Here is a 16684-nt window from a genome sequence, read left to right as displayed (position 1 = left end):
AGGCAGGGTTGTCCAATCTCACCATTCCTCTTCAACTTTGCCATCGATAACATCCTGGAAACAGCTCTGATAGATGTGGGTAATGGCGGTGTGGATCTGTTACATGAAGAAAGACTTTTCGACCTTGAGTATGCGGATGATATTGTCTTACTGTGCGATAATGCCCATGGCATGCAATCTGCACCTAATCAGTTGGCAATCAGTGTCCGCAGGTACGGTATGTGCTTTGCACCTTCGAAATGCAAAGTAATTTTACAAGACTGGCAGGATTCTAATCCTGCACTCACTCTGGGTAGTGAGCAAATAGAAGTAGTCGAGAAGTTCGTGTATCTTGGTAGCTACATAAGTGCTAGTGGTGGAGTGAGTGATGAGATTGATGCACGTATAGTGAAAGCCAGAGCGACTTATGCCAACCTGGTCCATCTTTGGCGCCTTCGTGATGTTAGTCTGGCTGTAAAAGGTCGGATCTACAACGAGTCGGTGAGAGCAGTTCTGCTCTATGCTTGTGAAATCTGGCTTCTCCGAGTTGAGGATGTTAGACGTCTCTCTGTGTTTGATCATCGTTGTCTCTGAAGGATCGCTGCCATCCAGTGGCAACACCATGTTAGTAATGCAGAGGTTCGACATCACCTCCAACCACCATGTTACCTTAATATATATAGTGCACGCAGTGTCGAGCCACCTAGACTGGTGGCCACATTGCAACTTGATCGATAGCATTCGATCAGCACTAAGGACTTGACACGCGTGAGATTGATCACCACCCAGTGATCAATCAATTGTGATCATAAGTTGAACTGTCCAAATAGAAACTTGTAACCTAACGGTTGAAAACTACCCGATTAAAGATTTACATAATGGCTAACCACTGCATATAATGGCTTCTATTGTATCCCAAACTATCTTATGTGCTATGTAATCTGTGAGTGAAAATAAATCTGCATTATTTACATCATGTGTTATTTATCATTAATTGATTGGCTCAATGATACCAAGACATTAAATTACCACGGAGTGAATAGATAATTAATTTCGTTATTTATTTTATGATATTGGATAGATAAACTAGACCTATCAATTGACAACAAAGTGAACAAAGACTATATAAATGTAATATTGAATTTATTTATTTATCAAGTCAACATTAATTTTATAGATTAATGATACGTGTCAAAATAGTCATTTAAAATATGTTATAATTCTGTACATGTAACTCGCCTGATGTCCCATGTGTATTCAAATGACCCCTCAATCAAAAAAATACTCTCAACTTCTAACTTAGACCCTAAAGTTTCTCTGTGCAAAACTAAGGACAATTAAATTTGATGATTTACTGAATAAAAGATGCCTAGTACAGCTCAGTAGAATAAGCTTAGAGATAAATCCGAGTTATAATATGAACACTAACAGACTATGTATAGAATGTAAATGAAATGATCCAATTAGTAAGTTTTAGATAACATAAAACACATGCAAGCAAAGATTGCTATATCGAGGCAATACGCACAGTATGCACATATGCCAATTAGAGATCGACCAGTTGCAGTCCTAAACATAAATGGGAAGATTCAAACAAACCATACTAAGTGAATATAAAACACATGCTTTATACTTTACAAATCAAAATATTATATAATTTAATTTTAATTCATAAAATATTATTGGATATATTACAGAATATACAAATATGTATATACGTACACAATTAAAAGTATTTGTCTAATAATCCTTTTCTCACTCAAGTGAATGTCGGTTAATAAAAAAATAGTATCCGCTTTCCTTACGTAATTCTCTTCACTAATCATGATAACTACTTTCAACTCTAATAATCAACAAATAAATGGGTATTAATTTCTTCAATATTTTATTACACACATTCAAAGTGTGGCTATGAAGTAAGACAGGCAAAAAAAAGCTCCATACGAAGGTTGTTTTTGCTATCCAGGAAAAAAAGAATATATATATGTATATATACTTGTCTTTTCTTCGTCTTATTTAATGTTACTCATATTCTCTAATGTTTTCCCTTTCTCCCTCTCTCTCACCATATATATATATATATATATATATATATATACTTTATCAAAATTGTCACTTCATTATCACTATCAGTAATAAATATACTGAATAACTTTTAGTAAAACAGTAAAACTGATCCATGAAGAATAAGAAGAAAAGTAGTTAGACAAAGTTGCTGCGTATCAATACGTAACATACAATAATTTGTATTTATATACGTATATATATTGTATGTATTTTGTTTTACTTCTAATGCCGACAAATTAATGTACAATACAGGGAATGATATCAATAAATGATAGTAAAGAATTATTAAATTAATGAATAGTTTTATCTTTTAGATATATATAATAAATTTTTAGTCACAGCCTTCACTAGTGTAGTGAGAAAATTTAAAAAATATATGCCCGGAAAACAGTTTGGATGAAACAACTACAAAGAAAATAAATAGATAACTACGAGGATGAAAACCGTAGTTATACTTGAGAGGAAAAACAAAATACACATTAATTGTCCAAATCATTCAGGCACAGCTTCACTGTATTTAAATTTTTTTATTACATTAGTAACGTCGATTTCGATTATGAACTCAACAAGAAACGTAGAGTTCGAACTATGTGCCTCATGATGTTGTGGACGAGATCAAAAATTTATCATTGATATCAAATACTTGGAGAAAATATAAGTTATTTGAAAGTAATTATATGCTATAGCTAACGGGTTTTAATCGTTAAAATTGTTACCAAGAATAGGACACCATAAACATTCATATCTTGAAAGTGCTGAAAAATCCTAGAAGACAAAAACGTTAGATGTAACTGAAAGTGAGGATTTTCGAAGCTAGAATGACGAAATTTTTAAAATTCCACTGTGATAAAAGCAAGTGAAAAAAGGAAACCACTTCACTTTTATCTCATCGGGGGAGGGGGAGGCGAGAGGGAGTCAATGGTATATGTATAATTATTTACCATATTTGTATTTAGAAGTAGAATATAGATGGAAGGGGATAAGCATATCCACATCGATGAGAATAAGTAAACTGAAGAGAACGCTTATTTTCACAACCAATAAATGATCGAAGATAACAGAATATGGATTCCACAGCTAGCAATATTCCATTTATTTATAGTGATATAATGGCTACATCGAGGCGATCCGAACTGGATGGATGCACATATCTCAACTAAGACTGAACGAAATCTCATTAGATAAATCAACAAACAGTTAAACAAACACCATCACAAGCAAAATTAAAACTTGTACCTATTGCTCAAGTGAGTGGTTATCTGTAAATAGTAGCTAAGTAAAATATCAACTGCGTGTTATATGTTGAATTCCTCATTTTGACTCAAAATTTATTATCGTGAACACAATTGTTTGGCTAAAAAAGTGAAATGATCTGCCATGATTCAAGCATTCTTGTAATAATCATAATATATTGTTTTTCTCGGTGACTTCAATAAACTTATGTGTTACTCTCAAAAATGTAAACAACGCCATATAAGCCTATAGAAATGATCGACCATAGAATAAATTTCCCAACCATTAAACCTTAACCCCCCTCCCGAATAAAAAAATCTGATGCACCGGATTAGTTGGATCCGATCAGAATACTGATAGACTTATGTAATTGGCCAACTGTTCACTAATCAGGAGAAATACATTGTTATGAAATACTTTTCGTTAGCAAAAAGAAACATTTCAATATGTTGCTGAAAAATATTATTGATCGTTGTTGTCGTACATTTTTTAACAATAAAGCTTTTTGATAGACATTAATTAGTCAGTTAGTTGGTAATAAAATCGAACGTGTTAGGCGAAGGTTAAGAATATGCTGTTTTTTTTTAAACCAAAAAGTTGGAATTGTGTACAACTAAAAACGAATACCACTTAAAATAATTGTCACCAATCTTTTGCTCAGACTAACGGAATTGCATCTTTATCATATTGGCAAAAAAGATGCTTTTCGTTGAAATCATGAAACGACACAAGTTGGACAATTATTGGACGGCGGTTTCGTCCTAGCATGGGAACTCCTCAGCGGCACACATCCACGATCCCTCACGCGGGGCTCGAATGCATCCTTCTGGACCACTAAGTCGGCATCCAACGGTGTTAATTTCTAACTTCAATCAACTCGCGACATTGCACGGCCGTCTTCCATTTTATTCGGTGAGTAACTGCTTTAGAACCGACACGGATTAGCTCAACTGGTCACAGCCTCTCATTAGAACTTCGGAAATTTCCTCTTAAGCTAGTTCTTATTGATAAATGATGATTGTTAGTAAGGGGTTGTGGAGATTTTCGAATTAGAAAAACGCACTTAATTGTAGAAGAATAGACAATCACAATAGAATGTTGTGCATATATGTATACCAATAAGAGGTTTACGCACTGACACGTTCTAACTTAATGTTGAAATACGTGAAACTAATAATAACGATTAAAGTTTGTAATATACACTATAAACAAGTTCATGGAAGACTGACTTCAACTTGGAAATACTACAATCTTTACAAATCCCCATACTGAAAAAAGGCTTCAATAAAACAAATCACAGAGTCGAATTAAACTTAATGAACCAATTTCAGTAGGTTAGTGAGTTTGTACGTATTTATCAAGTAGGCTGTTAGCCATAACCTATTATGTCATGCCAAACGATGTTACTTCCTGATCTAAAATTGTTGTAGATAAATAATTCATAATATATTATTTAATAGTAAAGTATTTTTAAAATAAGTATGAGTTCAAAGCATCTACATCATTTACTTAAATCAAAGCAAAGACCGTTTTTTAGCACTTATTCTGATAATTACTAGCACTTCCCAACCATGTATAATCATTATAAATAACTTTGAAGAAAATCCTTTGATTGGATTGATACCATTTTGAAGAAAACTTATTTAAGATTCAAGGTGTAGAGAATTTCATGAACCGCATACTTTGTGTACAGCTTATTCACAAGAACCATATTAATAGGGAAATCTATAAATCGATCGAAAAATCCATTATAGTCATTATAAGTTTCAATCGTATTTATCAAATTTGTCGAAGTGATGACTCCAAAGAGAATGTGTCTTTGATAATTTCTGGTTATATCACACACTGAAAAGTTATGAATGACGCGACTTACAAGTTTAGTCTTATCAAATTAGATGTCTTGTTACTAGTAAAAACATAATATTAGCACCATTCACATTAAATTGAAAAAAATAATAACAAAGTACTTCCCATAAATTGGCATCTTGTTTTAATGTATTACTTCACACTACAACTAGTAGAAAAGTACAACAAAAGATTAAAAAATAATCATCTTATTTACATGAATGAAACAGAAAAAGGTAAGGAAACATAATGTAAACGTAATCTAGTGTCTGGATGAAACATGATTTTTGATTTGTTCAAAATAGACCAGGAGGGGTTTTGTGGAGATTTCAGTATTTTCATAGTTGAAATCCTGAGTCAATTGAAGCTAGACCACCAGGGAAAACCTGGAAGCACTGGACGGCCGTTTCGTTCTGTTGTGGGACTCCTCAGCAGTGCGCATCCACGATCCCCGCACTCGCGAGATTCGAACCCAGGACCTACCAGTCTCGCGCTAGAGCACTTAACCGAGGCGGGATCGTGGATGCGCACTGCTAAGGAGTCCCATAATACTACGAAACGGCCGTCCAGTGCTTCCAGGTTTTCCATGGTGGTCTAGCTTCAATTGACTCATGATTTCAATTATTCAAAATAATTGATTACTAAGGTAGAATAATGATAGTTGACATCACATTTTCGGTTAACATGCTATTATTGACAATAATTAGTTTAAGTAAATATATCACCTAGTGAGTAATAACAATAAAAAAACACTGAAATATTTTACTAAAGTGAAGAAAAACTACACTTATGAAGGGACTAAGATTGGTTGTGCAGCTATGGATAATAATAGTGACAACTTTATTCATTACTAGAAACTCTTTTACAGTAAACCATTCACAGTATCAAGTGTCCACTATAGTATTACAACAAATAAGTCTTTGACATTAATTGAAAATCGTAATTATTTCAAAATATATGTTAAAAATGTTTTCGATAGTCAATATCTTCCACTCGTAATTAATTACTAAGATTGTCAACCAGTTAGTTCAGTTGTAGTATTCTCTTTTTATACAAATTACAAAAACATTTTAAGTATCATCTCTTACTGATTAAATTTTGAATAAGGAAAATAACACTCTTCCTTACCTTTTTCTTTTTGAAAAAATCGAATTCCATTAATGGATTATAATCAGACTGGATTGAGGAAAACAAACACAAAGAAGAGAAAGAAACAGAAAATAAAATGAATAACGTAATGAATGAATGAATGAATGAGTGAAGAATGCACAATCCTGAACATTCCTCCATGAGGAGAGTAATGAATTGAAACAAAAAAAACAATAATAAATAAATAAACCAACTCATTTCGAGCAGACAAATAAGTGATTAATTCTGACTAATCAATTATACATCAACCCTTTCATCAAATTGACGTTATAGTAGGTTTTGAAGAACTGATTACCTAGGGAATCTCCATAATAAGAAGTAGAATTGAGCCACTATTCACCAAATTACATAACTTGTAGATCCGTGAACAAAACACCTACTTTTACACTAAGGATATCAAGAACAGAACACACTTATCGGTCGTAAAAATTATCCGATAAATGTAGACAATATAAGAATCTATTAAATAATGTGGTAAATGATGTTTTCAAACTATCACTTTAACTTAACGGAAACGTTAAAGATTAAAAATTCTCAGGTTAGACATAAAATCTCAATGAAAAAAAAGACTAATAAAACGATATGTATACAAAGTCGATTGGTTGACATAATCCGACAATATATTGTTCATATAGGAGAACCAACTACTCCATGAAATATTAAGTAAATAGAATGTAAGGCAGAAAAGTTTTTAAATTGTTAGACTAAAACAAATTGTAGCACTACAAAAAGCTAATTATGTAAATATATAACTGCAAATAAAGTCAATGGTAATTCACAAATAATTGCATGCCAACAGATAATTTAAAATCAATAGTAACTATACAGAACTTATATTTATCTTACCACTACCATCAATTCTCAAGTATTTAGTTAGGATTTATGCTTTTTCATTTTATTTCTTCTTTATCAACGTTTTTCCACTAATATCAGCTGATATACATTAAATTTCAAGTGTCTTGACTACATTCTATTTTTAAACATCTCAAATGGAAGTAGTGAGAAAAATTTTATAGGAAGATGTTATATCCTAGTAAAGATTAAATTATGGGTAACGTCTGAGATCTATTAATGGACTAATATCATATATATTCCTATCGTATAACTGTTCAGTAACTAGATTATATATATCTATATTCCTCTCATTATAAGCATCATTTTGACCTATAGGTTATTATTATACGATTTACTGTTCTTAAATTATGTTCGGTTTATTAATTACTGTGTCCCACGTCCACAGCCACATTTGGCTTGATATTGTGTTAATGTTATTTCCTATTTTATGGTGTTATGCAATCTGTTTGGCTGGTATACAAACCAAGTATGTTGAAATAAATTATTCGCATAGTGGGAGCTGCTATTGATGTTCTGGACTCAATTAGACGGGCTAGGCGAACAAAGGACCAATAAGGACGCTAGGCTGCTCACAGTACTAAGATTGAATAAGTCGTGTTTCGATTGGTGAATAAATCACGTGATAACCAGCCGGCCTTAAAATAAACAGCAAATTGGTGACGGAGGTTTTGCAAAAAAGAAACCACAACAAAAGAAACAGTTTGTACTTTACATTATTATTACTGCTAGTAATAACAAGAATAATAGTAATAATAAAACTTACATCCATCCCAACACTATCATGTTTCTTTCGATATTTATTTTGTTTATTAGTAAAAGTATAATCAAAAGATGGATGTTTAAAGTAAGTCCATTCTGGCATTCCTTTACTATTTTGTCCGTTTGTTGAACTATTAATATCAATTACTTGATTTTCATCATTTGTCTTACTCCGTCTGGATAAACGATGTTGACGTTTATTTGCATTTACTCCTTGTGACTGTGTATAGCCAACATAATTAGATGGTGATGTAGTCTGTGAACAAGACTCTTCAAATACCGTCGGTGGTAATGTTATCGGATCACCAGCGAAACGAGCTAAAAATCTTCCAGAAGTTGATGTTTTTCGACGTTTTTTATCAGTTGGTAAATTTGTACCAGTTCCACTGGAATTACTCCCGGAAGAATTAATTGCAGATAAAATAAGATTACTAAATGAAATTTTACGATTTGGTTTCTCTGGAAAAACTTCATCGACTGTTGTACAGAATTCAACTGTATTTGAATATTGTGTTGGATTTCCATTGTTTCCTGGATCATTACCAACGAGTAAAGATTTACCCGCTGCAGCGGTACATGTTTCCGATGATATTTTTCTCAAAGGATCAGATGATTGATTGGGTGAACGAATATCACTCTCACGTCGATAACGTCGTAAATGTTTCTCTGTCACTTGCAGTGCATCCCATGGGATAATCCAGTTCATAGCACGTAGTTCGGCCTGGAATTTAGCACGGCTACAAAACGAAAAGGAAAAGTACAGCAGAACCGAGTCACTCATTCTAATTTTGAACCACGTATGATAACGTCTCAATCAGTAAGTTCTGATGGTTCTGATGGACCAACCCCAGAAATCTTTCAAGATAATCGTTCAGTTTTAGCAGGCAAATCGACTGAAATATTAGATAGAATCTGAGAACTGGATATGACCCTATCTGACTAATCTGGATCATTAACAATTTCAGTTTGTAAGAGAGGATAGAAGTCCTCATGTAGTAGGCAAGGGAGGCAAATCCATCGATGAGGTGGCGCGTCTTCATCTTGTTGGTATAGAAAGTTAGAGACAGACAAACCAAGTGAAATGAAATCAGTCCATTAAGTCATCGACTGTTGGACTGGACAGTGTTAGTAGATCCAGACTACCTGGTTGTAATCTACGCAATTATCGTAACCACTGGTGGTTAGAAACTATAAGTGATATGGTTCAGAATCAGTCACAATAATATAGATCCACTCATTCTTTATCTTCCCTTGGATCTTAAATTTAATATTATTTTTCATAAATATATAGCTTATTCCAGATATCTTTGATACCTTTCATCTATACATTACCCAGAAACAATTACAGTGGATAACTTTTGCGCTTATAAATCAGAAACACAATCATGTTCAACATTGAACAATGAGTAGTTTGCTTTTTTATCTCTCAAAAAAGAATTCGATAGAAACTTATGAAATGTAACGTAAAATCACAATAGCACACACACAAAAATATGACCAATCGGTTATGAGAACAACAGATTAATTAGTTATTCACTTACCGATAGAATATTATTCCCAAGACTAAAGACATTGTCATTAATAAAATAAATACAACTGCACCAACAATTCCAATATGAATAAAATCTGTAATTAAATGAAAATTAAATCAGTGAAAAACAGAAAAAAACTAATAAAATTATAATGATATGAAGTAAGAAAATTCAATTTAAGTTGGTAATACCCATGCATTGTATATATCAAACGACTATACTGATTTTGGTTATTTAATGAATAATTTTAAATAGAATAATATCATTTTATAAAATAGTAGAGTAATGGTGTACTGATAAGAATACATAAATAATAAACTATAATTACGGGAGTATAATTATATTCGCTTGACGATAACTATCAGATGAATTACGTTATAGTTAATACTACGGATAGAAAGACATACTGCTTTAACGTTGCAGATTTATGCAAATATTTAGATATGGTAATAAAATAATAGTATTCATCAACAGAGTGTCTTTCATAGATTTTTAAAAAAATCATTTAGATTTCAAAATTGAAAAGATCGCTGCGTACAATGGTTAAGATCGACTGTTATTTGTAAAGAAAGTTCAACAAAATTACGCAGGCCACCTTGAATAAGTCGACCAGGCTTAAGATGGAACTCCTCAGATTTTTGGGCAAAGTTTAAAGCACAGTGAGGGCTAGTTTGTGTCTCACTATTAACTAAGTAAGAATTATATATATCTAGTTCCCAAAATGCCTAAGTCAGTCAACTACAACGTAGGACCAGGCACTGAGTGTGACATGGTGTGTAAACTTAGCTACAAGAAATGTCAGATACTAATTCACGTTTTATTGGAGAATACCTAAGAGAATATATTTGTATAGTTAAAAAAAACTCACTAACTCCTAATCGTAGCTCTTAACCCTAATCGTTATAAGTTTATAAACAAAAGGATGCCAATAAAAATATTGACCATATGGTTTATGAAATTCCATACTCATCTGTTTATTTGCACATTATGTATATATATATATATATACAATATTATCTTGTTTAAGAATAAATACGATAACGACTATAATGACAGTAATGATAATAATAATAATGATAACAATAATCATTCTGACAACTCAATATACGATTATTATTATTATTATTATTATTATTATTATTCGCGCAAATAGGAGAATGTAAGAGGAGAAGAAACGATGAGAAATGACTTCTTCTTCTATAAGCCAACTAACTCATCCCTATGACCATCTGGTTGTAAAGAATAATAACTCAAATTATCATTAAGTCATCATAAACTAATCTGTTTTTTCTTGTATCTTTTACAAATTCTTCTTCCTCATTTCCAACAAATTGTTATGAATATTATTAGGACTATAATAAAATTAGTTATATTCCCGTCATTATTTCTTTTTTTGAACATGGATTTTACTCAACGTTTTTGTTATTGACTCACAAATAAACCTTGATCATTCACTCATCTTGCTCATTAACTAACCGACTAACAAACTAATCAAACACATTCAGTCAGTCAGCCAGCCAACTAGCCATGTGAGTGATTAAATTAGGTTGTAAAATAGTAAGAGTAGAGAATTTCATAACACAAGTCGAAGTAGGGTTATCGATCACATGATTGCATGATAGGTTAGTAATAATTCCAGTCACCATTGATCAATAGACCTATGGACATGTAAACAATTTATTACTTTAATGTATTGGACTCCCACCAACACGACCATTTTTGTCTATGTTACGCATTTATTAATTATTTTATTTATTTTAACTGAAGCAGATTAATAGAAGAAAAAGAAGAATGACGAAAACACTGAACATAGACACTGAAAACGAATGATAATTATTATTATTACATGTATATATGAGAAAGAACCAGAGAATGCAGACAATAAAACGGAATAATAATGTCAAACAATTACTATAGATTAAAAACAAAAAAACCTAATTTCCAGTGTTATCAAACTGGCGATGAGGAACAAGAAAATAAATATGACCATTTAATAAAGACAAAATAATGTTTTGTGAAGAAAAACTATCACAGGTTGTAAGCAGCTGACGAGAACCAAACGAAATAAAATGAATTCAGGCTATTCTGCCAAAACATTTGTTCTTTTTCTCTTCAACATGATAAAGAGAACTATACATATAAAATAAACGTGACTAAACAAATGGATAAACCGTAAGATAAACATGAAGATATGTATACTTCATTGACTTGTATTGTAAAAAGATTTATCTTTTTTGCAATGATCAGTACAAATATCCACAAATGACAGAGTACATTAGGAACAACAACTGCGAAATTAATACAAACTGATTTTATCTGATGGAATCTCAAACACTGTAGACCTTAACAAAAGCTATTGTTTAACACTCGGTTATTAAAGACAATGAAGTAACCGTATCAAAACTGTGTCACTAATATTGAACTACCTAGCTCCAAGGTCTACATAATTTAAAACTCAAAGTTCCCAACATTTCCAGTGGTATGACAGACCTATATTTAACTGATAACATACATAGAACTGGCGTTTCACAACTGTCTAAGATAGTGAATATATTAAATCGACAGTTTTACATTATATGTCAAGGAAGTATTTTATCACCAAAACTTGAAAACCCAAATTACGCGTTGATCAGAGAACAATTGTCAATTTATCACGACCATTACACTGAAGTGTACATAAATGAAGAATTTCTTCCACTGTTGAGTAGGAAACCACTTACTGTAGCAGCATCATTCAACCAAATACAAATTCAATCAGTCAGTCAGCCATACAATGTAGAACCCGGTGAATATATGCAAATATGTCCAAGATTTCATCAAACAAACCACCGGAGTTGATAAGACGTCCAAAACAAGTCAGATGGTCAATTCGCCCAACTACCTCACTTCCTAATATTAGTTTAGAAATCACAGTCCTGAAATAACAATTTACATTTAGAAGGTGTTGGGGACGTCGAATCCCCAGAACTCACCTGGTAAATACCTTACTTTCGTAATTTTATTTTGAAATTTCGAGTTTCTGTGTTTTCGCACCAAAATCTCTTTTTCACTTTCATGTCGTATTTCCCACTTGGGAAGATCTTAAATGTTATTGGTCCGTTGTGTCTTTTAGTATGGTATTTTGTAACGCTTCCCAAGGACAGTTTTATTCTGTACATATATGTTTAATTTGTGCCTATTGGGATCCCTTGTGCTTCTGGCTGCTTGCGGAATATATTTATTCCCCGTTCGGACTTTGACTTCTCTTTCTAGTTAGCGGGGCTGGGATGCATCAGAATAGATAGCTTATTGGTCTTTGGTAACAAGTCTTTGTTTCGTTCTCAGACTAAGTGAACTCGTAATCGCTTGAAACATAGCAGGAGGATAGGAATGTACCCTGACGACTGCTTACAGTATTTCTCAGTGCAACTAAAAGATTCCGTATTTTTTAAGGGTTTTAACCAAATAAAACAATATCATCTCCTTATCATAGCTCGATAAGTCTATCTCCTGTTATGAATACAATAGTCCTCACTGTTATCAATGCGTATCTATCCTTAGTTTTGACTTTACTGAATTCATAAGTGCTATGACTTCCTATACTAGAACTTCGCAAAAATTTATCTGAAAACAAATCACTAGTTAGGACTAAAATTATGTTTAGTTGGAAGTGTAGACTTTAACAACTTTTAATTAAATTATACTGAGAATGTTATCTCTGTTGACAAATGCACACACAGAGGAAGGAAACACAGAAGAACTGATAATTTCCATTCTGAACGTTCTACAATAATACTTAGTCATGGTCCATAATTTATAAATGAGCACTTTTAATGAAACATTTCAAGTGTTAAATGTTCAGATTGTTTTTCACGGGCAGATAAATTTTCAACTGTAAACAACTCATACGAATAATACCATTGTGTGTGCCTCAATGAATGTTTAATATTTCTTATTTTGTTCGTTAATTGGTGAATTAATTTATTCTTGAATACAAGAAGTTAATGATCTAATGGTCAATTTCATAATATTTCTAAGTTAGAAAAAGAAAATATTTCTGTTACCATATTCTTGAGAAATATCAATGAGAATAAAATTTATTTTTATTATTCAAGTTCATTCAATCAGTCTCTGAATGGAACATTTTTTGATCTCACATATAAGTTAACAGTCAAAAATCGAAAGAGTTGACAAATATCGGTTAAGTGCTCTGGCTCGAGACTGGTAGGTCCTGAGTTCGAATCTCGAGAGGCGAGGTCGTGGATGCACACTGCTGAGGAGTCCCGCAATAAGAAGAACGGCCGTTCAGTGCTTCCAGGTTTTCGCTGGTGGTCTAGCTTCAATTGACTCCCGCTTTCAACTATGAAAATACGAGAAAATTGGAATACTCATGAAAACGAAGACAGAAATTAGATATCTAATACATAGATAAGAATACTGACTGTATTACATTTGTTGAATAACTGTATTACATCTGAATGATTTGATATAGTCAATGGAAAAATAAAAACCAGACGATATTTAATTTCAACTTTCAAGCGAAAATGATAGTATAAAAAATAACACACAAATACTTTAACAAGATCAGTTTTATGTAACTGTAAATGGGTAAGAACTAAACTGAACAGTGTGTTTGAACGGATACCAATAGAAGCTTAAATATAGGATAAACTATGTACATATCACGTTTATTAATATTTACATTAGGATAATAACCAGTTAGGAAATGTCCCGGATACTTTTTATACTGTGTGAAGTGAACATAATAACTGATTATGAAGCAATAAGTAGCATGAGAGCAGCTAACTAAACTGATAAACCACACAATAAGGTATATTATAAATAATTAGACTTTTCCACTGACTACCCTTAAATCATACAATATGAAATATTGTGACTACTGATATCGAGTCATTTAATTTAATGACCATATGGCAAATTTCATTGAAAACCAGTTTACCAACACAGAAAAAAAACAATGATTACTGATATGAAAAGATACAGTGAAATAAACACCGTTAAAAAAACTATAGACTAAGTCCAAATTCCACATGATGGTAATATTCTGACAAAATTACTAATACACTAAAAGAGTATTTATTATGAGTAGTATCATTGAATTGGTGTATACATCACAGTGTTGAATAGGATGAGTTGATTTTCTTTAAAATAACTAATCTGATTAACCATTTTTGGACTTTCAAGACAAAAAATGATAATTTTTATGACAATGAACCTTTAAAAATGAAGTTAATTATTTTTCAGTTGCTATCATCAGTTTAATTTTTAAATATATTATAAAACTGAATTAGTGTTAATAGTCTAGCACATGAGATGAATGAGTTCAAGTACCGATCTCTCGAAAGATAAAATAAATTTCTAGTCCATAGGTAGGTTGTATGTATATTGATTAACATCCATGTATTCACCAATACAACTTTCTAAGAAAGACAATATCAAAATTATCGGCATAACTGAACTGGATGATATACTAAAAGTTGGACATTGAATAAATTAGTTTTCAGAATTAACTTTACATAAATATAAACGTTATTTTAAAAGAATTGTTTATTTAAAATTAGGTAATTTATCTTATGAATAAAATAAATACGAAGCAAAGAAAGATAGTGGCTAGCAGTGGAATCCAGGACGCGCGTTTCGTCCAATTTAGGACTCGTCAGCTGGATGTACCTGCATCTCAGATTTGATGTTCACTCTGGGATTCGAACCCAGTACCTTTCACTTCAAGCGCCATCGCGTTATCCACTCAGCTACTGAGTCCTGATAGCCACTTGCTTGTGCAATGGGGTGAAGTTTAAATTCACTTAGTGTTACTTGTTTGAATCTTCTCATTGATGTTTAGGACTGCAACTGGTCAGTCTCTAAATGACATATGTGCATACTGTATGTATTGCCTCCATCTTTGCTTACAATGCTTGTGAATTAAGGCTATATCGAGACAATACGCGAGGCAATAAGTGAAAATAAATACCAGTTGGTTCAATCTTAGTCAATAAAAAGTGATCTTTAGATGAGTTGTGAAGATCTGATCAGATTTTTTCTTCACTAACAAAGAAAAAATATCTAAATAGGTTTTGTTTTACTCATTTCAATATAAAATATAAGTAGTCATAACCACAAAGATATAAAATTATTATATTTCTATATATGTCTCAATCTTAAATATTTGAGAGAGTACTTTTAAATAATTCCATCATTAGCATGTGAAGTGTTATTCTCTTTTGAAATAATTATGATTGTTACAAATTTGTTCTCATTTTTACTGAAACTGTTCTCATACATACTAACACAGAACTCCATTCATTGACTAATAAAAGAAGAAGAAAGAAACTTACGACTATTATGACATTCGGAACCATCGAATCCACATGGTGGTGTATGCAATGGAGGTTGATTATCAGTATTTATCCAATCAATTGTTCTACCGAGAACAGTTGATAAAGACTTATCATTACCAAAATAATTTACGACAACCTATTATTATATTTTTGCAAAAAAGAAAGAAGGGAACAAACAAATGACAGAAGAGGGTGAACGCATCATAAAAACAAAAAGAATAAAATATCGAATTACATATTACTAACCTAAACGAGTAGGATCAATTTTATTAAGTAATCAATACATAGCAACCACCGTTGCTGTTTTCTCTACTACATATATTTAGTTGGCCTTCAGCTACTCTACAGTTACCCACTATTCTCAAACGGTCTGAATGGAACATTGAAGTAGGTCCCCCGACTCTAGCTGAAGTTCAGAAGGCTATAGCTAATCTGAAACGAGGAAGAGCAATTGGTCCAGATGGATTGGTTCCAAAGGTCTTTAAATATGGTGGTCCAATTTTGTTGATTAGGTTGACTAATATTTTAGCTGAAATCTAGGAGTTGGACGTAATCCCATTCGAGTGGTCAAAATCTCTGATTGTCCCAATATACAAAAAGGGGTCAAAATCATCCTGCAATAACCATAGAGGGATTAGTTTGACTAACAGAGCAACTAAAATACTAGCCTCAATAATTATCGGGCGCCTAACTAAGATTCGTGAACTGCAAACACGAGAAAATCAGACTGGCTTCAGACCTGGTCGTGGCTGTATCGACCACATATTCACCATTCGTCAGGTTTTAGAGCACAGACACGCTTATCGGCGTCCGACAATGATAGTTTTTCTTGACTTAAAAGCAGCGTTTGACTCTGTAGACCAAGAGGTTCTGTGGCAGTGTCTGTCACTGAAAAGTGTGCCTCAGAAGTAAATCAACCTTGTGAAG

The 16684-nt window shown here is 32.4% G+C and overlaps 1 protein-coding gene and 1 non-coding gene across 2 annotated transcripts in view; both read right to left on the bottom strand.

The window, feature by feature from the left end:
* The window catches only part of Smp_142620 (protein kinase), a gene marked incomplete at both ends in the record, with an annotated part of 120797 nt that overhangs the window by 45159 nt on the left and 58954 nt on the right, over nt 1–16684 (bottom strand). The window contains 3 exons of the mRNA XM_018794167.1: nt 8449–8624; nt 9429–9513; nt 15755–15893. Of these exons, the coding sequence (XP_018648606.1) occupies nt 8449–8624; nt 9429–9513; nt 15755–15893 (400 nt within the window). The remainder of the gene's footprint in view (nt 1–8448; nt 8625–9428; nt 9514–15754; nt 15894–16684) is intronic.
* On the bottom strand, nt 15109–15175 carry Smp_tRNA_00979_Gln_TTG.1.1. Its single transcript has one exon. It is a non-coding gene (tRNA).

The sequence above is a fragment of the Schistosoma mansoni genome, chromosome 1 (genome assembly GCF_000237925.1).
Source record: "Schistosoma mansoni strain Puerto Rico chromosome 1, complete genome".
Lineage (NCBI taxonomy): Eukaryota > Metazoa > Platyhelminthes > Trematoda > Strigeidida > Schistosomatidae > Schistosoma > Schistosoma mansoni.
The sequence above is the reverse complement of the archived record's forward strand: the minus strand, read 5'-3'. Positions and strand labels throughout refer to the sequence as shown.